This window comes from Lepidochelys olivacea, assembly GCF_965140295.1.
Source record: "Lepidochelys olivacea isolate rLepOli2 genome assembly, chromosome: 7".
NCBI classification, from domain to species: domain Eukaryota; kingdom Metazoa; phylum Chordata; order Testudines; family Cheloniidae; genus Lepidochelys; species Lepidochelys olivacea.
This window is the reverse complement of record NC_140417.1, coordinates 35956860-35979801: the sequence shown is the minus strand read 5'-3', so window position 1 is coordinate 35979801 and position 22942 is coordinate 35956860. Positions and strand designations below refer to the sequence as shown.

Here is a 22942-nt window from a genome sequence, read left to right as displayed (position 1 = left end):
TGTATAGTGCTCACTTTATATATATTTGCACTGTAAAAAGAAAAAAAATAGTATTTTTCAAATCACCTAATGCAAGTACTGTAGTGAAATCTCTTTATCATGAAAGTTGAACTTACAAATGTAGAATTATGTACAAAAAAATAAAACAATGTAAAACTTTAGAGCCTACAAGTCCACTCAGTCCTACTTCAGCCAGTCACTCAGGCAAACAAGTTGGTTACAGTGTGCGGGAGATAAAACTGCCCGTTTCTTGTTTTCAGTGTCACCTGAAAGTGAGAACAGGCGTTCGCATGGCACTGTTGTAGCTGGTGTCACAAGTTATTTACGTGCCAGATGGGCTAAAGATTCATATGTCCCTTCATGCTTCAACCACCATTCCAGAGAACATATGTCCTACTAATGATGGGTTCTGCTTGATAACTATCAGATTTTGGAAGGCACTTCAGATTCTTAAACCTTGGGTCGAGCGCTGTAGTTATTTGTAGAAATATCACATTGGTACCTTCTTTGTGTTTTGTCAAATCTGCTGTGAAAGTGTTCTTAAAATGAACATGTGCTGGGTCATCATTCGAGTCTGCTATAACATGAAATATATGGCAGAATGCGGGTAAAACAGAACAGGAGACATGCAATTCTCCCCCAAGGAGTTCAGTCACAAATTTAATTAACACATTATTTTTTTAACGAGCATCATCAGCGTGGAAGCATGTCCTCTGGAATGGTGGCCGAAGCATGAAGGGGCATATGAATGTTTAACATATCTGGCACGTAAATACCTTGCAACTCCGGCTACAAATGTGCCATGTGAACGCCTATTCTCACTTTCAGGTGACATTGTAAATAAGAAGCAGGCAGCAGTATCTCCTGTAAATGTAATCAAAGTTGTTTGTCTTAGCGATTGGCTGAACAAGAAGTAGGACTGAGTGACTTGTTAGGTGCTAAAGTTTTACATTGTTTTGTTTTTGAGTGTAGTATGTAACAAAAAAAAAATCTACATTTCTAAGTTACGCTTTCACGATAAAGAGATTGCATTACAGTACTTGTATTAGTTGAACTAGAAAATACTATTTCTTTATCATTTTACAGTGCTAATATTTGTAATAAAAATAATATAAAATGATCACTGTACCTTTGTATTCAGTGTTGTAATAGAAATCAATATATTTGAAAATGTAGAAAAACATCTAAAAATATTTAATACATTTCAATTGGTATTCTATGGTTTAACAGTGCGATTAATTGCAATTAATTTTTTTGATTTAATCGTGTGAGTTAACTGCGATTAATCAGCAGCCCTAGTTTTGATATCATAGGGTGTGAGGTCTGCCTTTCTTTTTAACATCAAAAAATATCTTGACCTTTTTTGACCGTGTTCTCCCAATAACTTTCCTTCTCCTCTCTGGTCTTCAACTTCTATTTCCTTTTTCCATTACACTTTAACTATATCCTGCTTTCACTGTGTTTTTCTTAAAGATTGAAGAAGAATAAATTTGAGCTTAAATGTATTGGTGTAACAGTTTCTAATGCTGTTGGACAGCCCAAAGCTGCCTTGAAAAGTGGAAAAAGTAGGCATACTATCTGGAATATTATCCTTACTTACATTATTCATAAAAGATTGCTTAACAAGGAGTGCAGAGGGAAAGTGATAAAGTCATTGTCCAAATTTTGGGATCCTGATGAGATGTGTCCTTTTATTAATATGGATAAAAGCAGCTGAGGTAGAAACAAGTGTAACTTCTTTAGTATTTATTTCCAGTGCCCAAAGTGGAAAAGGCAAATGTAGACCAGTGTGTGAAAGTGAAGACTTAACTGTATGTGAACTTTAGTTTCCTCTTTATACGATGCCATTCAAGTCTAAAATAAGCAACTTGAATATAGTGACCTGCAAATTGGTCAGTGACAAATAGGGTGAAATTCTGCCTCAGGTACATCCATGCAACCTTGTTGGTTACAATGGGAAGGCATAGGGATAGTTGAGGATAGAATTTGACCTGTAGTTTTTCAGCATTTGTGTTACAGTGGGGAGGAGGGAAAGAAAAATAATTATCTTGGCCCAGGAGTGTCAGAGGGCCCTTGCCATGCTGCTTAAAACTCTTTTTATTTCCCTAGTAATGGGTTTCCTCTGAGTGCTATACTGGCTCTCTGTCACTGCCTCTGGCTAGTCCTGCAGCACTACCTGGGAGCCTTGCACTGATCTCTGCTGTGTGATGTGAATCACGATAGACAGTTCTGATGTCATTTCATAAATGGTCTATTCGGTATTCATAAATATGGCTATCTGGAAGAGCTTTGCTCTCTTTGCAAGCTCTTGGGGCTGGGACTGTTGTGTTTGTATAATGCCTAGCATAGTGGGGCTCTTACTGCTACTGTAATACAAATAATAAATAACAATAGTGGCCATTTTTTGGTCATGATTTCCATTACACTATGTTCCAAGCCTTCTCTAGCTCTCATCATAGAAATATCATTCCAATTCTAAAAAGCATAGTGTCTGCCTGCGTCGAGCACTAAATAAAGGCCTCAACTGTCCATGTGCTCTGTCCATGCATCTGTCGAAGTGGGTATTCACCCATGAAAGCTTATGCTCCAATGCGTCTGTTAGTCTATAAGATGCCACAGAACTCTTTGCCACTTTTACAGATTCAGACTAACACGGATACCCCTGTGATACATATGCTCTTAAGAATTCAGAAATAGAAAATATGTGCCTTCTGTTGCTACCAGTGCTGTCACTAGTGTTATCATCAGGGTTACTACTCCTTCATTAGTCCTTCTTGCAGTCTGTGATGGTTTTTGACTTTGTAGGGATCTTTTTTTTTTCTTGAGAAATACCTGGGAAATGCACTGAATGAGGAGGTAGTGGAGAAGCACTGTGACTTGTGGGTCCTTCCCTTCAGTAATTCCTCCTCAAGATCTAATCTGGATAAATTGGCAGTGTTTGGGTAGTAAAATGGCCCCCCCGCCCACTGATTTCTTAAATATTAAGTAATTTTCTGGAGGTATCCAAGGACCAATTTTACTGATGGAAGAGTTCCTTGTCTCACTTTGAAGCTTTCCAGTTCCCCTTGCAAATGCAATTTTCATTCCATCATTTTGGGGAAATAATTTTATTTTATTAGAAATTGTAATATGCCCTTTAAAAATATTTGACACTTGAAGTACCTATAATTTATCACTCATCAGTGTAGTGAAAGAAAATAATGTCTGCCTTCAGAAGCAGAAATGCTCCTTTAAGACTGTCTGCTCCTTGCTCATAATATTTCACATTTTTCTTTTAAAAGTTCAAGTTTCCTAATTCCAGCATAGTGTGCCCTTTCTTTGTTGATTCTTCCCCTTCTTTGAATGACATTTGGGTACGCAAAAGAGCAATGGTCACCATTTCCCAGGTATCTGAGGAAAAGGATTGATGACGCTCAACATTGTAAATGTTACTTTGTAAAAAATCCCAGGACGCTTTGCATATTGCAGGTTTTCTCACTGGAAACCTTAAGTGTATCAATATGTTTGTAGTTATTTAGAGCTTCTACATGTGTTGTTGGGAGGATTGTTATATAAACTGGAATGATACAAAAAGGATTGAACACTATTTATTCTTACTCCTACTGTTACGTTGGAAGTTTTACCAATTTGAACAATTTTTTCTGCACTTTTTCAGTTTGGCTACTAGTGGTCCGTGTTCATCTCTGCATAGCAAAGTTAATTTTAGATGCACAATCTCAAGAAAATGAAATATAGACGTCATGTTAAAGGGTCTCTTCCAGCATGCCTTGCTCTGGTAAAACTTCCATTGACTTTAATGAACATCTCTAGAGACCTTAGAAATGCCTAAGGGGGGGGGGTACAGGATCAAAACCTAAATGCCATAGTTTACACATTCCTGAAATTCGTATTGCTTTTTTCTTAAAGGCAGGAAAGCTTGCTGTTGACAGAGGCTGGGCAATCAATGTGGGTAAGTACAAATGTAATTAAGCAAATGAAGTTTTACCAACTACTCTAAAAATAATTTATTTCCTCTCAACGTGACCTGTATACTGTTTATAACAGCCAAACCTACCTCAAATGTAAATGTCCAAAGTTAATTTTAGAGAGGTTATGTTAATTTTAGAATTTCAGAGAAGAGAAGAATAACTTTTAGAGATGAATTTGAGAAGAAAATTAATTTTAGAGAAGAGAATCTTAGTTTCGTAGTCTACTATAATCCATATTGCTGTTTTGTGATTAAACAAAACAATCAGATTCTTCTAAGAAAAGAGAACAAACAATGGAACGCTAATTTGTGGGCATAAATCCTAATCGTTTTGTTATTAACTAAATAAAGGTAGACAATATCAGTAAGTTTTCAACTCTAGGATACAGTGATTGAAGCAACAGAAGCTCTTGGAATGAGACATCTAGGAAATTAGGGAGGAAAAAATGGGATTTGGAAGAAAAATTACATGATTTATTGCAATCGGTTTTTAAATTTTCATTAAATCGTATTTTTAAAATATCAGACATGTAACATCAAATACGGCCTCAATAGCAATATACAATGAAATATAGTATGTTTTATGTATATGTTATCAACTGAAATCATAACAAAATTCAAAACCTAAAGAAAATCCATATTTATTACCAGAATAATATTTCAAATGCCATATAATAATCAAATCTCTAATTACCTTGAATTTGGTTTTATATCATTCACTGTCATCATTATCCTGTGTTAAGCGCACCATGGAAGTTTTACAGTTGCTTATTAAATAAACACCTAGTGTGAAATTCACTCCAAGGTCAACACATGGCCTGTGCACCTCTTAAGTCACTATTTTGGAGAGGAAGGATGGTCCAGTAATATTAGTACTGACTGGGGTCATAGAAGACCTTGGGCCACTGATGACATTGTATAAAACCTTGGGCACTTAGTTTCTCTGTGCCTCCATTTCCCCTCTGCAAATGGAGATAATAGCATTCTCCAACCTCACAGGGGTTTTGTGAGGAGATAACCTTATTAAAGACTGTAAGGCATTCAGATACTACAGTAATGGGGGACATATAAGTACCTAAGATAGGTAGATAGGGACTTAAGTCATGCATAGGCAATCTGGCCCTCTGCACATAGGCAAATTCCATCCCTAGTTTACAGACAAAGATGACTGTGATTTTAAAAAGATATGTTCAGGTAATAAAATTTTAATAGAAGTTTCACAAATGATTTGTTGTTAATTACTTAAATTATATATTAATTTTCCCCAAAAAAGTAAGATTTAAAAGATACGGTACTTTTTGTGAGAAAATAAAATTGTTTGAAACTTACTCAGATGAAATATTTGCTGGGAACATAGAGGATCTTAATTATGGGCATAAACGCTATGAATAAGAAAATGTTATTTGCTTCTAGTGCTCTGTTCCTCATCCTATATTGCAAGATAATCATTGTGGACATAGTTTGTATCCATACTTGCCAAATTAAGAACAACAATACAATATGGCACTTCTGAATAACCAAGTTAGCAATTTCACTGTACCCTTGTTGTACAACTAATGTACAGTATCTGTAAATTTTAGAGGAACATAGAGACCACTGACAGTCTAGTTTGGCATCCTGCCTCCAGCAGTAGCCAGTAAAGAAGGCTTCAGAAGAAGACAAAAATAAAGTGGAAAAACATTTAAAACTTAATCTCTTGAAGAATAAATTCAGAGTTTTCACTTTACCTTAATGTTTCTTCCCATCTCATTTGGAGAACACAGGTTTTTTGGAGGAATCTTACTGGGCTGTAGGAAAATTCCTTTTACTCACATATAGAGATTCCTGTACAGAAGTTCAGTGTTCCAACCTATAAATTATTGACATTTAATATACACTTAAATGATGCTAGATTAGAATTGTTGAGAGATTCGTTCTGACTGTAGCATGATTCAAAGTTCTTTTATTTCCATAACTTGCCGCAATGCAGTTTCCCTTCAGCATCCCAAATAAACAGAGACCATATCGCATTTAACTCAACTGCAGGACTTCATTGTTCTGTTTTGTCAATGTCCATTTCTGTTTCACTACAAAACTGAAATATTTAATGCAGTTGGTGAATCTACAATGTGAAAAAATAAAAGTTAATGATTTGAGAAATGCAACATGTTTTTTATGGGCACATACATTACATTGCTAACCATCAATTATCAGCACATTTGCATGCAAATCCTATCATGAGGTAAATAAATAGCAAGGGTACCCTAACTACACTATTTTGCTAAATAGATGTGCAATAATTTTGCCACAGAAGAAAAAAGAGCACTCCAGAAAGAGATGCACTACACTGAAGTCAGAAATATCCATTTCTTTAATCAAAGAATCTTTGGTCTCTCCCAGCCACAGAAATCTTTGAAACGTATCATGTTGTAGTGAGAGCTTAGTTACAGTAGGTTTGAATTTGTTGTATTTTTAACCATTTGTTTGGTGTTTTCTAGTAGGTCAAGTGGAATGACTGAGATTACTTCATTTAAAAAGAGACTTAATTGTAGTAATAATAAATTATAAAGGGTATAGTGGAAATAAATCTGGCCTTCTTTCTAACCTTTCCCAATAATAGGGCAAAAGGAGGAAGGTCAGTGACTGTAGAAGGAATAGTCAGGGTTATAATTAGCTTTTGGATTTCACAGGGGTCACAGATGTTAGATTTTTCCCCACCTTTTTTTACATTTCTGTGACATTTCTAAAAATGGTGACTCCCACGTAGTGAGTGTTTGGGCAGCCATCATGTCATATAAAAAGAAGAATCTGAGCAAATTTATACTTCCAGAGAGAGAGAGAAAAAAAAACAAATTTGTTATGTGCAAATATAAAATATTACCTCTTTCATTCTTCTGGACACATCTTTCTATTGTTTCTTAGTATAATCCTCTAGTCTACAGAGTAAACATCCAGTATGAAAAAAACAAAGGCAGACATGCTCTGTGGAAATTCAAATGAAATTATGTTTGTCAGTTATATGGGTCAGATATATGTAGCATGTTTATCAGTAAAGTGTTAAGGATTTTTACATAAAATGCATTGTATTTGTGATTAAAAATAATTAGTGCTATATGGTGAATGTTTGGTATATATGATTTTAAAGAGTAACTCTTAAGATCCATTCCTGATCTTAGTGTTGATTCAACACAACATTTTGTATCTATCCTACAATTTAATGTCCCATGGATGAAGGAAGGTCTTGGGTACATTGGCTGCGCTGACTGACAGTCAGTGACCGTTCTTGTTTTAGGCTGTTGCTGACCCATGACTTTCAGATTGAGAAGGACTTGCCCATCCCATCCCATCGCACAACCGCACAAGTTAATTGGGTACATTGTGGGGGTTTTCATTTCCCCTCCCCCCCCGTAGATAATTCATTAGGTTATTACTGTGGTAGAAGAAGGTAGTATTCTAGCATGCCTGTTGCCCTGGTTGCTGCTTCAAGTAGGTTTACCCTTTGCAATTTGATGAGTTGAATTGGCCTCCTGCTTTACTCTAAACTAGAGCACATGGCTCCGGGTGGGTGGGCCATGGATGCAAAGTGCCTTACCACAAAGTCATGGGTTCTAATGTAGTGTATAATCTCCTTTGAGCCTAGTTCTTCATATGGTTGCAAGATTTCCAGGTTCTCGGGCCAGATCACTTCAGATTGGGACACATAGTGCTTCTTTCTCTTGGGACCTGATAGGCCAAATATATAAAACATGAAGGGGTGACACTGAATGTGATATGCTACCAGGACAATGGGTTAGGGGTTTTCGATGCTTTTTTCAATTTAAAAACGTGATGGTCATTGCTTAAGTAAACAAACACTGACCTTACATTTTGCAGTGACAGTGTTTTCCATAGTATCTAGCTTTTTAGCCTAGTATTTCTTTAAAGTTACATTTTTACATTTAGGTGGTGGCTTCCATCACTGTTCAAGTGATAAAGGTGGAGGATTTTGTGCATATGCTGATATCACACTGGCTATTAAGGTAGAACATTTAAAAATAATTTTCTCTTACTGTTTGTACAAATGAAAATATTATCAACATAAATTTCTTAAATCAGTAGTCTAACTTACATCTTAATAAACAGGAGTAAACAAAACAGTCTATAGACAGGGATCAGTATTAAAGTAGTCTAGGGACTGATGCTGCAGCATTTATGCATGCATAACTGTCACTGATGGGGGCAATAATTGTGTGGAGAAGGCTGCAGAATCAGATTACTGCAGGTAAATATGACTTAATACCATTTTGTTACAATTCTTTCTTTAAAATAAAAATACTTTTAAAAGTATCATAGATTAATTGTCTTTAAATGTTCAGTGGGAACTGTCCTGGTTCTGCAGTTGGCAAACTTGACACCCACGTGGTGCTCCACTGATTTCTACCTAAGTTTGCACGGGCACAGGTATCCGCCCTCAGGATCTTACCCTTAATGCATTTTGTCTTCCTAGATAAAAAATGTTAAGTCTTCGAAAATGATCTTACAAGGGAGGGGAAAGAGTTTGAAATACTTGATTATATTTAGTATGGTATGTTCTATAAACAAAGTATATCACAATATATTTGATAGCATGCTATAAAATACTACCCGAAATAATTAAAATGTTAAGATATAAACAAATATAGTACACTATATGGTGAAGTGCCCTAACTTTTTTTTGTATGTTAGTTTACTGATTTGCAAAATCCCTTAATCTGCCCTGGGGCTCCCAACTATTCCAATGCAAATTGGAAATTATCACTCTTCCATAATTTGTACAAGTACTAAAGACATTTTTTACTATCCAGTAGTTAACAGTAGTTACTATTATGACTCAAAGAATTTTTTAAAAACGTTAATGTGCTTTCTCAGCCATATGGAATAGCAATTAATGAATTCCACTACTAGTATATAAAGTGACTTTGTAAAATAAAGTTGGATCCCTACTACAACGTTCTCCAACTTTTTAGAAAGAGAGAGGAATGCTCTTTATGCACATTCAGTCTGCATCATTATCACAAACCAGGTAATATATTTATCCTACACAATCCTTTAGAAATGTAAGCCATTGATGATGTGATAACCTGCACCACCTCTTTCAGCTCTGAACACAAGTAGAGGGAACTTTGTTTTTTTCAATTATAAGATTTGAATCTGAAAGCTAGCCTATAAATGTAAAAGAGGCAAAGGGTCCTGTGGCCCCTTAAAGACTAACAGACGTATTGGAGCATAAGCTTTCATGGGTGAATACCCACTACAAATGTAGTTCATGTATATAATGTGATGCAAATGCATGGATTCTCTTTGTGTATTGAGTCCATAAGCTTCTCAAGATAATGGTTTTCAAACCATAAAAAAACCTCTGTGTGTTTTATGTAATTATTCCTTTACATATTGTTAAGTTTCCATAATAAAGTGTTTTAAAAATATCTAGCCCTTAATTTTTATCAAATAAGAAATAGAATCATAGAATATCAGGTTTGGAAGGGACCTCAGGAGGTCATCTAGTCCAACCCCCTGCTCAGAGCAGGACCAATCTCCAGTTTTTGCCCCGATCCCTGAATGGTCCCCTCAAGGATTGAACTCACAATCCTGGGTTTAGCAGGCCAATGCTCAAACCACTGAGCTATCCCTTCCCCCAAAATCTTTCAAGGGGGCATTCGGATTTGAATACAAATATATACACTACATTCTGTTCAAAAATAAAATGTACCATGCAAGTATCAAGCTTCCATTCTAATCTCTCATCTACATTCCTAACTGTAGTTTTTTTTCTCTTTCCTCTGTACTTACCCATGATTCCAGTTTTTATTTGAAAGAGTAGAAGGAGTGTCTAAGGCCACTATTATAGATCTGGATGCTCATCAGGTGAGTGATTCACATGTTCGAAGCTGTTAAAAAAAAAAAAAAAAAGTTTTACCAAAAAGCAGAAATCCTCAAAAATACAATTTTTCTAACAACTGTATTATGGTGAAAATGTAAGTTACAGAATGCAAAGGTAACCTCTATTGGAAAGGATTTAGGAAATAAATGTGTAGCATAGTAGGCGCAAAGCACCCCACCATAACTCAATTAATTACCTGACCTTTAATTTCTTAAGTTGATATTATTATATAATTACAGAAAAAGTTTCTAAGTTCACTGACACATAAATATAGTCCCAATTTTTTTAGTAAGTTATTGGAGAGCCTGCTCTTATCTATTCATTTGTCTGCTAATCAATAGGGTGCTGGTTTCTGACAAAGTGCCATTGGGATTCAGGTTTGGTTGATGATTCCTTCAGTGCTGATTACTGTGCATCTTCTCTAGGTTATATTTAGTAATTAAATCAGTCGGGTTTTCTGATTGTTTTATAGCTTTTTCTTCATGCATAAACTATTTTTAATCCTCATCTATCTAGTTTTAAAAATTTGTTTACCTAAATATGTTCCTCTGTGATTAGCGTCTAAGATTTTTTATTTTTCTTTTTGCTCCTCAAGCTTCATGTATCATTTAGCTTTCTTGTATTACAGTGCATTAAATCAAAACTTTAATAAGAAATCCTTTTGAGCCCATTGAGTTAAGATCCATAGTAGGGGTTCTTTTTGTTGCACCCCAAGCTAAGTGTCCTGCTGCAGCCACCAACATATCAGGTTTCTTCAGACCATAATTATTGATTAACTCAGGATTTGGCTTTGGAGGATCAGTTTAGCAGTACATACTAAACCTTAGGACTGGGAAACCAGAGAGTTGTATTTTTGTACAGTGAGTAGGATTCAGAAAATTATACCAGTGTTGCCATTGCCAGGAGTTTGAAAAACATGAGTCCGGCCTCAAAATATCATTAGGGGCCTTTAAGAAAAACACCAAATATCACAAGACTTTCAATAAAATCATGAGAGTTGGCAATACTGAAAATCTAACTCTGTCACTTTCCCTGTATGTGGTAACTTAAATGGAATTTTCACTGCAAATCAGTTGTATTTTAAACAATTTTTCTAGAATTATTATTTCAGGTAAGCCAGGGAGTGGTTCCATGCTCTTTGAGGCCAAATTCAGCAGTCCATCCCTAGTCATTAATGCTCTTGAGTATGTGCTTAAGGCCCTTGACTGCAATTGGACTTAAAACTAGGGGTGTCAAGCGATTTAAAAAAAATAATCCCGATTAATGGCATCTCTCCCCTTTCCCATTTTCCTGGCCCCCAAATACTCAGTAAACCTTCATCATCTTCTCACTTGCTTCACCTATTTGGATAAAGATAAGTTTTCATTTTATGTGGAAAAATAAAGCCTCACTTTTTAAAGCAGGCACTCTTGGCCCTGGAATGCAGTGTAATCTAAAAATACTGTACTGTGAACTCAGAATGAAGCTGACAACACAGACCTGGCCAAAAAAATAAGAAATCTGACAAGCCAAATTAAAAAGGATGAATGAAGAAAACCATTGCCTACTCTATCAGTCAGCAGCCAGGGTAACCCTCCAGAGGTAATTAACTTACTCTTTAGAAAGATACCTCAATAAAGCAGTGCCATGTATTGCTACTAATTTACCTCCCCACAGATTTAGTCAGTAAAAATTAAGATAGATGTGGTCCGAATAACTGGTTATAGAAAATCATGGGATCATCACTTACTGTGTTTGATTATTAATTACTCTACACAACCCTGGTGTTTGATTATATTTTATGCTCCTTAACTGTGGTGATAAAGGTGTCTTAATAAAATGTTCGCTGTTGCAAATTTAAGCTGAGTTGTAGCTCCATCATGTGGCTAGAATGTAGAAATATTTTCTCGTCTACCTACGGTGATGCAGCCTAACAATCGTTGAGAATTGTTCAGCATCCCATAAGAAACAAGAGACTCTTAAAGATAATTATAATTAATTCAGCATTCATAATCATTGCAGCAACTTTTACAGGAGATGAGTTTGACCTTCAGTGCTTGTAATAGGAAGACTGACTTCAGGATAATGGAGTACACTATATACACACACACATACACCCCTTCTATAGAAGGAATGATTTACTGTGTGTACTGAGAGCAGCTCTCATCTCTGGTAGTAGGATTTTCAGCAAAATCCTAATAAGGGCTAAAAAGTTTTTTGTGTGGATTTGTTTTATAAACCTGATTAGTCCATACTGTAGATTGATTACCTTTACTGTTCAGCAATAAAAATTATTTATTTTAGAAAAGCTGGTAATGTACTAAAACTGCTTTTAATCAGAAATGTATACCGTATTTTAATGTGGTGTTAATCCACTTTTGAGGCAGTTTCATTGCTATGATGAAACGTAATGATCTAGAAGAATGTTATCTTCCATCATGTCTCTTATCTGCATGCTAAAATTGGCCATGAAACAAGACCAAAGATTATGTAATGTAGTTACTTTGTATTTCTGAAGGGATCTTTGAAAGGGTATCAAGGCTCCTTGTTAAAATGCTTCTCAAGAAATCTCTGACCTTATAGCTGTTGTGCCAGTGATCTGTAGATTATAGGCTACATCAGTCCCTCCCACAGTTTTCCTTTCTTTAGCAGAAGAAGTATGTGAGGTAGCAGACTAGACAAGAGTCCTCTAACTGTGCAGATCTGCCAGTGTCACGAGGAAGTTCCATAGATCTCAGGGAACCCACTGAGCCCATCAGCCTTGGGAACTTGACTCACTCCAGCACATTACTGTCATTAGTGCCCCATCTTTGTACTACCCTCTTCTTTGGGGCCTGGGAGTAGCAAAGTAGTGAGTAAGAGTTCATGCTCAGCCACCTCTAACAGGCCATATTGGTGGCACAAAAACATGCAGTGGAGCATTCGTGTACTCCCCACCACCCTTTCACATGTACTAGCCAGTTTTAGCATTGTAATGGCTTTTTTTCTCTTGGGTGTCTTCAGGACTGGGAACCACAGCAGAGATACAACTTTGCAACTGAATTTTATCAAGTTAACGTTAAATTACACAACAAAAATACTGAAAATATTATTTTCATGGATTTACTCCTATACTTTGAAATCAAATAATTCTGATTACCGTCTTGCTTTCATTCCTTACATAGACTCTGAGAAAATTTAACCTATTTTATCTTGAGAACCACTAATTAGAGATTGTTTTATGCTGTCTGATAGGAGTGCAGATGAATTCAAGGGTGTGGAAAAAGGAGGAGATGATCAGAATCTGATTTTCCCTTTAACCATTCCTCTCCCCTACCCCAAAGTCCAATATTTCAAGAGAGATTCCTGGCTTTACAATGGTAGAAGGTAGAATGTAATATGTTTCTCATTACATTTTATTGATATTTTACTTTTGCAATCTTTCGTGAAGGTTAATTAACTTTTTCAACATTTCATTGATTATCAAAAAAACCTCTGGTCTCATTTTACATATTCTCAGTAGCTGACAAGCTTCTGGAATATAGTGTGGTTAAAGCCTAGAGCTTGGTCTGATTTCTATTCTTGGCTTGGGTACAGACTTCCTTGTGACACTGAGCAAATTGGCTGCTCCGTTCCTTAGTTTTCTTGTCTGCACAGTGGAGATGAAAATACTTCTGTATCTGCAAAGGAGTATTGTAATGCTAATTTCAGTAATATTTGTGAAGCACTTGGGGAGCCTCAGATAAAGATGCAAGTATTATTATTCACAACATCAGAATAACCTTTAAGGATATAAACAAGAAAAAGTACCTAAGACATTAAACACTGTATCATTGTATTCTTAATTTCCTTAATGCTCATAGATTCTTTAATACTGTGTTTGCTTGCTAAGATCAACCTATTGAAATTTTCTTATAGGGAAATGGCCATGAGAGAGACTTCATGGATGATCATAGGGTTTATATTATGGATGTGTACAATAGATATATTTATCCAGGGGATGGATTTGCTAAACGTAAGTACTTTTCAAACTGACATGATCTTAAAGTATTTAAAATGTATTTACCACAGAACAGTTGCTCCATTCACCACTGAAATGCTGCTCACTCTGATGTGAAATACAGCAACACAAAAATATTCATGAACTTAATGTAAGAAAATTCCCTTTGAGGATGTTTGCAAAAACTTGCAGCAAGTATTTGAACTTCAATCTATCATGGTTCTGATTAGCCATGAGTCACATGTTATTGGTTCTGGTTCATTGGCTGGCTGAGATTGGACCCCTAGTGGTCAAGACGGAGGGTTAGAAGTCATTTAAGGTATGTCTACACTACGAAATAAGGTCAATTTTATAGAAGTCGATCTTTAGAAAGCTATTTTATACAGTCGATTGTGTATGTCCCACAAAGTGCATTAAGTCGGCAGAGTGCATCCTCAATACTGTGGCTAGCATCAACTCACGGAGCGGTGCACTGTGGGTAGCTATCCCACAGTCCCCGCAGTCTCCACTGCCCATTGGAATTCTGGGTTAAGCTCCCAATGCCTGATGGGGGCAAAAACATTGTTGCGGGTGGTTTTGTTGTCGTCAGTCTCCCCTCCCTCCTCCCTCAGTGAAAGCAACGGCAGACAATCGTTTTGCGCCTTTTTTCCTGGGTTACCTGTGCAGATGCCATAGCATGGCAAGCATGGAGCCCGCTCAGCTCACCGCTGCTGTTGTGAGCATTGTAAACACCTCGCACATTATCCTGCAGTATGTGCAGAACCTGGTTAGGAGATGCCAGCACGAGGATGATTGTGAGGAGGACGTGGACACAGACATTCCTGAAAGCATGGGATGTGGCAATTGGGACGTCATGGCGGGATTGGGGCAGGTTAATACAGTGGAACGCCGATTCTGGGCCCGGCAAACAAGCACAGACTGGTGGGACCGCATAATATTACAGGTATGGGATGATTCCCAGTGGCTGCAAAACTTTTGCATGCATAAGGCTACTTTCCTGGAACTTTGTGAGTTGCTTTCCCCCAGCCCTGAAGCGCAGGAATACCAGGATGAGAGCTGCCCTGACAGTTGAGAACCAAGTGGCGGTAGCCTGTGGAAGCTTGCAATGTCTGACTGCTACTGGTCAGTCAGGAATCAATTTGGAGTGGGCAAATCTACTATGGGGGCTGCTGTGATCCAAGTAGCCAATGCAATCACTGACGTTCTGTTATCAAGGGTAGTGACTCTGGGAAATGTACAGGTCATAGTGGATGGCTTTGCTGCAATGGGGTTCCCTAACTGTGGTGGGGCAATAGACGGAACACATATCCCTATCTTGGCACCGGACCACCGTGCCAACCAGTACATAAATCGCAAGGGGTACTTCTCAATGGTCCTGCAGGCACTGGTGGATCACAAGGGACGTTTCACCGACATCAATGTGGGATGGCCAGGAAAGGTGCAGGACGCTCGCATCTTTAGGAACTCTGGGCTGTTCGAACAGCTGCAAGAAGGGACTTTATTCCCAGACCATAAAATTACCATTGAGGATGTTGAAATGCCAATAGTTATCCTTGGGGACCCAGCCTACCCTTTGCTCCCATGGCTCATGAAGCCATACACAGGCAGCCTGGACAGCAGTAAGGAGCAGTTCAACTATAGGCTGAGCAAGTTCAGAATGGTGGCAGAATGTGCCTTTGGATGTTTAAAAGCTCACTGGCGGTGTTTGCTGATTAGGTTAGACCTCAGTGCAACCAATATTCCCATTGTTAGTACTGCTTGCTGTGTGCTCCATAATATCTGTAAGGGTAAGGGGGAGACGTTTATGGCGGGGTGGGAGGTTGAGGCAAATCGCCTGGTGGCTGATTTTGAGCAGCCAGACACCATGGCGATTAGAAGAGCACAGCTAGGCGTGCTGCACATCACAGAGGCATTGAAAACCAGTTTCATGACAGGCCAGGCTACGGTGTGACAGTTGTGTGTTTCTCTCCTTGATGCAAACCTGCCTCCTTTGTTGACTTTAATTCCCTGTAAGCCAACCACCTTCCCCCCTTTATTTCCTTTGCCAGCTGTGATCAAAGTCATTATTGTTTTGAAACCATGCATTCTTTCTTTCTTTCTTAATTAAAAAAAAAAAGTGAGATAACTGACAAGGTAGCCCGGGTGGGGTGTGGGAGGAGGGAAGGACAAGGCCACATTGCTCATTGTAGCCACACTGCAAATCAAAGCTGTTTGAATGACAGCCTTCTGTTGCTTGGGCCATCCTCTGGAGTGGAGTTGCTGGGTGCCTGGAGCCTCCCCCCGCACATTCTTGGGCATCTGGGTGAGGAGGATATGGAACTTGGGGAGGAGGTCAGGTGGCCATAGAATGGATACAGTGGCGGTCTGTGCTCTGTTGCCTTTCCTGCAGCTCCACCAGACGCCTGAGCATGTCCATTTGCTCCCGCATTAGCCTCAGCATTGCCTCTTGCCTCTTCTCATCACGCTCACCTAATGCTTTCCTGGCCTCTGACACTGAGTGCCTCCATGCATTCAGCTGTGCCCTATCAGTGCAGGAGGACTGCATGAGCTCGGAAAACATGTTATCGTGAGTGTGTTTTTTTTCGCCTTCTAAACTGCGATAACCTCAGGGACGGAGATGATAGGGGGAGCAAAGAAACATTTCCACCTGCAGGGGAGATAAAAAGGGAGAGTAAAATTTAAGATGATACGTTTCTGAGAAAAAAAGCGTGATTCACTGTGAAAGAATCTATCAATTCACAGCAGAGAGCATGTGTGCTTTAGGTACAGGGTCGCATTTTGCCTTTTATATTGAGTGCCTTCCGGTATGGTGACGCATCACACATAGCTGGGCAACAGAATTCAGTTTCCAGGCAGCCATGGTAGGCCAAAGGGTACGCAGGGTTGGCTTCTTCCGCTTTCATAACGTGTGGGAATGGTTTCAAGCTGCAGCACCCTCCTTTCCCATAGCAAACAATGCTGGTTGGGTTTGCCATTTAAAAGGAGGGGCTGTGGTTTTCGGGTGGATGTGCAGCACACCCTCCCCCAACTCCAGCGCATGGCTATTCTCTGGGATGATCCCTTCACTCCTCCCCCCACCGCGTGGCTATTCTCAGGGATGATCCCTTTTAGCCAAGCACAAACAGCCCAGCATGAATGGGGTCCTTTTACTGTTGCCTGACAAAAATTCACCTATTTCAACCAGGTGACCATGAATGATATCACTCTCCTGAGGCTAACACAGAAAGATAAAGTCGGACTGTCGCTTGAATGCGACCAAAACCCAGGACCATTCGCTGTCATGCTTTGTGTTGCAATGGTTCCAGACTACTTGCTACTGGCTTGGCGTGGTAAAGTGTCCTACCGTGGAGGATGTAATAAGGCAGCCCTCCCCAGAAACCTTCTGCAAAGGCTTTGAGTACCTCCAGGAGAGCTTCATGGAGATGTCCCTGGAGGATTCCCGCTCCATCCCCAGACACGTTAACAGACTTTTCCAGTAGCTGTGCTGGCCGCAAATGCATCCCAAGTCTTCAAGGCAAATCAAACATTAAACAAAATTGCTTTTAAACCCTGTACTGTAGTTACAAATGTGCACTCTCCAGAGGTGCCTTCTCTGGCTTCAGAGTCCGGGAACCTGCCCTGGGAGGGTATTGGCTCCAGGGTGATGAAAAGGTCCTGGCTGCCAAGGAGCACGGATTCACCACTTGCCTGCTGTGCATTCTCCTCCTCCTCATCCACAAAATCCTCCTCCCTGTTGTGTGAGACTCCCCACTTGCAGGTGTCCATGGACAGTGGTGGGGTAGTGGTAGGGTCCCCCCTAGAATGCCATGCAGCTGATCATAGAAGCGGCATGTCTGGGCCTCTGACCCGAAGAGACTGTTTTACTCCTTTGTCTTTTGGTAGGCTTGCCTGAGCTCCTTAATTTTCACACGGCACTGCTGTGTGTCCCTGTTGTAGCCTCTCTCCACCATGCCCTGTGCGATTTTGGCATATATATTAGCATTTCTTCTTTTTGATCGGAGTTCGGCCTGCATAGATTCTTCTCCCCATACAGCAATCACATCCAGTGTCTCCCATTCGCTCCATGCTGGAGCTCATTTCCAATTCTGGGACTGCAGGGTTACCTGTGGTGCTGAGCTCGCCACGCTGACCAAACAGGAAATGAAATTCAAAATTTCCTGGGGCTTTGCCTGTGTACCTCGCTAGTGCATTGGAGTTGAAAGTGCTGTCCAGAGCAGTCACATTGGAGCCCTGTGGAATAGCTCCCAGAGGCCAATACCATCAAACTGTGTCCGCACTACCCCAAATTCGACCCAGCATGGTCGATTTTAGCACTACTACCCTCGTCAGGGAGGAGTACAGCAGTCGATTTTAAGAGCCCTTTAGGTCGACAGAATGGGGTTGGTTGTGTAGATGCATTGCTTATAAAATCAACCTAACATGGCTAAATTCGACCTAACTCCATAGTGTAGACCAGGGCTTAGTTTGTTTTATGTTTTTTTAAAGGAGAAGTTGTAGTTACACTTCTTTCTTTTGGCCAGTCTGTGCTAAAAATGATTTATGGGTCTAGCTATACCAGCAAATCCTTCTAGTGTAGATGCAGTTTATATTGGCAAAAGTGCCTTTGCTGATACAGCTTTTACTAGTTCCATGAGCATAATAATCTGTACCGGCAAAAGCACTCGTAGCAGAATAACTATGTCTGCACTAGTGCTTTTGCTGGTAAAATCACACCCCTAAGCAACATTACTATATTGGCAAAAGTTTCGAGTGTAGACTTGGCTGTTGAGGTACATTTTATTTTTTCAAAATTTGGCTGCTTTTTAGAGTTAAAACAGTAACAGGAACAGTTTGATTTGTTCCATGTATTTTTCCCATCACATATACATAGTGCGCTATTTTTGTGTGTTCCTTCCTACATTATCACTGCTGGCCTTCTGGCCTTTCTTGTGTGAGGCTTACCTCAAAGTAATAAGTTTAGGTCAGTGTGCCTATCTTAGATGCCTACATCTGCAGACTTTATTTTTCATCCTATTTACCAAGTATACTATCCATGGGTGTGTTCTTGTCTTAAGGGCATCTGCCCTAATTTCAGTCTGAAAGGAAGTACGTTGTACTGCCACTGATTTGAGATTTCTTCTGCCTGGGTCATTATTCAGTGTCCTAAGGGCATCTGCTTTTTGACATATGTTCCACTGGATTGAGGCATGTGCATACACTGAAGAGAAACAATAACAATAATCATTAGACATTGGCAAAACAGAGTGATATTTCAGCCATACTTGTAAAGTGGCAGCAACTAGATGTGAAGAGACAGGTTTACCATTAGCATCATGGGTTTGTTACCACAGAAAGCTGCTGCAGAGGTATTTAATTAAAATATATAATTTAACCTAAACATGTAGGCACTAGGCACACGTCTTTTGAGGCCATAGGTGAGGCACCTGTCCAAATAGGCTTCGGCTGCTGCTGATGCTAGATGCTGTAGAATCTAGGGATAAAACATTATTTCATGGTTGTTCTAACATAGATGATGCCACCCTGGCATTTGTCTATGAAATCTCACAAGGGCAAACATTTTGCAGATGAGAAGTTTCATGCCATGCCAGCAGTCTAATATACAGGAAAAGCTGGATGGGCAACATATTGAGGGCACAAAAATGCACAAAACCAATTGGGAGAAATAAGTGAAATTATTCATGTTACTTTTTGTTAACTCTACTTAACAGGTCTATGTGACATAGGTTTGGACCTATCATAAGGCAGATACACCCTGTCAGCCCCTAAGAGTGGTATGGCCCCAGGACCTGAGTCACTGAGGCAGACCTGGGCTCACAAACCGGGTAGAATTCGTGGGGGAAGCAAAAGTGGATGGGAATCTGGGAGGCAGTGACCATGAGTTGGTTGAGTTCAGGATCCTGACGCAGGGAAGAAAGGTAAGCAGCAGGATACGGACCCTGGACTTCAGGAAAGCAGACTTCGACTCCCTCAGGGAACGGATGGCCAGGATCCCCTGGGGGACTAACTTGAAGGGGAAAGGAGTCCAGGAGAGCTGGCTGTATTTCAAGGAATCCCTGTTGAGGTTACAGGGACAAACCATCCCAATGAGTCGAAAGAATAGTAAATATGGCAGGCGACCAGCTTGGCTTAATGGTGAAATCCTAGTGGATCTTAAACATAAAAAAGAAGCTTACAAGAAGTGGAAGGTTGGACATATGACCAGGGAAGAGTATAAAAATATTGCTCGGGCATGTAGGAATGATATCAGGAGGGCCAAATTGCACCTGGAGCTGCAGCTAGCCAGAGATGTCAAGAGTAACAAGAAGGGTTTCTTCAGGTATGTTGGCAACAAGAAGAAAGCCAAGGAATGTGTGGGCCCCTTACTGAATGAGGGAGGCAACCTAGTGACAGAGGATGTGGAAAAAGCTAATGTACTCAATGCTTTTTTTGCCTCTGTTTTCACTAACAAGGTCAGCTCCCAGACTGCTGCACTGGGCATCACAAAATGGGGAAGAGATGGCCAGCCCTCTGTGGAGATAGAGGTGGTTCGGGACTATTTAGAAAAGCTGGACGTGCACAAATCCATGGGGCCGGACGAGTTGCATCCGAGAGTGCTGAAGGAATTGGCAGCTGTGATTGCAGAGCCATTGGCCATTATCTTTGAAAACTCGTGGCGAACCGGGGAAGTCCCGGATGACTGGAAAAAGGCTAATGTAGTGCCAATCTTTAAAAAAGGGAAGAAGGAGGATCCTGGGAACTACAGGCCAGTCAGCCTCACCTCAGTCCCTGGAAAAATCATGGAGCAGGTCCTCAAAGAATCAATCCTGAAGCACTTGCATGAGAGGAAAGTGATCAGGAACAGCCAGCATGGATTCACCAAGGGAAGGTCATGCCTGACTAATCTAATCGCCTTTTATGATGAGATTACTGGTTCTGTGGATGAAGGGAAAGCAGTGGATGTATTGTTTCTTGACTTTAGCAAAGCTTTTGACACGGTCTCCCACAGTATTCTTGTCAGCAAGTTAAGGAAGTATGGGGCTGGATGAATGCACTATAAGGTGGGTAGAAAGCTGGCTAGATTGTCGGGCTCAACGGGTAGTGATCAATGGCTCCATGTCTAGTTGGCAGCCGGTATCAAGTGGAGTGCCCCAAGGGTCGACCGGTCCTGGGGCCGGTTTTGTTCAATATCTTCATAAATGATCTGGTGGATGGTGTGGATTGCACTCTCAGCAAATTTTCGGATGATACTAAACTGGGAGGAGTGGTAGATACGCTGGAGGGGAGGGATAGGATACAGAAGGACCAAGACAAATTGGAGGATTGGGCCAAAAGAAATCTGATGAGGTTCAATAAGGATAAGTGCAGGGTCCTGCACTTAGGACGGAAGAACCCAATGCACAGCTACAGACTAGGGACCGAATGGCTAGGCAGCAGTTCTGCGGAAAAGGACCTAGGGGTGACAGTGGACGAGAAGCTGGATATGAGTCAGCAGTGTGCCCTTGTTGCCAAGAAGGCCAATGGCATTTTGGGATGTATAAGTAGGGGCATAGCGAGCAGATCGAGGGACGTGATCGTTCCCCTCTATTCGACATTGGTGAGGCCTCATCTGGAGTACTGTGTCCAGTTTTGGGCCCCACACTTCAAGAAGGATGTGGATAAATTGGAGAGAGTCCAGCGAAGGGCAACAAAAATGATTAGGGGACTGGAACACATGAGTTATGAGGAGAGGCTGAGGGAGCTGGGATTGTTTAGCCTGCAGAAGAGAAGAATGAGGGGGGATTTGATAGCTGCTTTCAACTACCTGAAAGGGGGTTCCAAAGAGGATGGCTCTAGACTGTTCTCAATGGTAGCAGATGACAGAACGAGGAGTAATGGTCTCAAATTGCAGTGCGGGAGGTTTAGATTGGATATTAGGAAAAACTTTTTCACTAAGAGGGTGGTGAAACACTGGAATGCGTTGCCTAGGGAGGTGGTAGAATCTCCTTCCTCAGAGGTTTTTAAGGTCAGGCTTGACAAAGCCCTGGCTGGGATGATTTAACTGGGAATTGGTCCTGCTTCGAGCAGGGGGTTGGACTAGATGACCTTCTGGGGTCCCTTCCAACCCTGATATTCTATGATTCAGGACTGTTAAGGCCCAGTGTTCAAAGTCAAGGTAGCTGCCCTTCTTCCCAGGGCAGTATGGTCCAATGGCCAGAGTCAATAGGGCTGTCCAGCAGTTCAGGAAAGTAAGGCCTAGTGGCCAAAGTCTATGTAGTGGCCTCCGGTGGCCCAATTCACCTCCCCACATATTGGCAGTGTCCATGGTGGGTCGAATGGGGTAGGGGCCCACCAGGTCCTGATCCAAGGCCCCAGGGAACTGACATCTAGCTGCTCAGTCTTGGTCAACAGTCACTACTGTACCATTCCCAGGTTCACTTCCTACACCTTCTTCCAACGCAGGGAGTCCCTCGGCAATCTCTGCCTTGTCTCCGTTGGCCTGAGGTTCGGTAGAGGCACAGTCCTGGCTGGCCTCTGGTGGCTCCGGCACTCTCCCAGCTGGATCCTGCAGCACACATCTGCTCTCATCAAAGGTCAGCCCAGACTGACCTGAGCTGCTTCCGCTATACTGTGGTTCCAGTCGGAGCATGCCCAGCTGGTGTGAGGGGCCGTGGCTTCCTCAGCCCATAGCGTCGGGTTAACCCCTTCCGGCCCAGTGTGGGTCAGGCATACCCCATAACAGAACCATTCAGATGAGGCAGTTGAAGCACTAGTTGAAACTCCTATGAAGAACAGCGTATCATGACCTCTAATGAGAAGTAATGTTTCTTCCAGATGTTATTAGAGGAATTCAACTATATATAACTCGCTGTGCAAAGCAGTGGTTTTGTTTTGGTTTTATTGAGAATTTCACTACATTTATAATTAACTGACACGTTGATTTTTAAAATGACAAGTTCACCAAAAAGCAATAGAGTCCTTCCTCTAATGGTACCTGAAAATTCATTAAGAGTTCATTGATCATCAAGAAAAAAATCTTTAGCTGTATTTTAGGTATTCTCAGTAGTGGATGAACCTCTGAAATGTAAGGTGCCAACATTAGCTGGTCTTGTTAGTAAGCCATTCAAGAGACCATGCAAAACATCAGAATAGGCTGGACGTGCTATTGATTTAAGGACAACTG

The 22942-nt window shown here is 40.5% G+C and overlaps 1 protein-coding gene across 2 annotated transcripts in view; it reads left to right on the top strand.

Annotated features, from left to right (window-relative positions):
- The window catches only part of HDAC11 (histone deacetylase 11), a 69987-nt gene that overhangs the window by 32982 nt on the left and 14063 nt on the right, over positions 1-22942 (top strand). For both annotated transcript variants that reach the window (XM_084633064.1, XM_084633065.1), the window contains exons 5-8: positions 3907-3949; positions 7889-7965; positions 9767-9829; positions 13722-13818. In XM_084633064.1, the coding sequence (XP_084489190.1) occupies positions 3907-3949; positions 7889-7965; positions 9767-9829; positions 13722-13818 (280 nt within the window). The remainder of the gene's footprint in view (positions 1-3906; positions 3950-7888; positions 7966-9766; positions 9830-13721; positions 13819-22942) is intronic.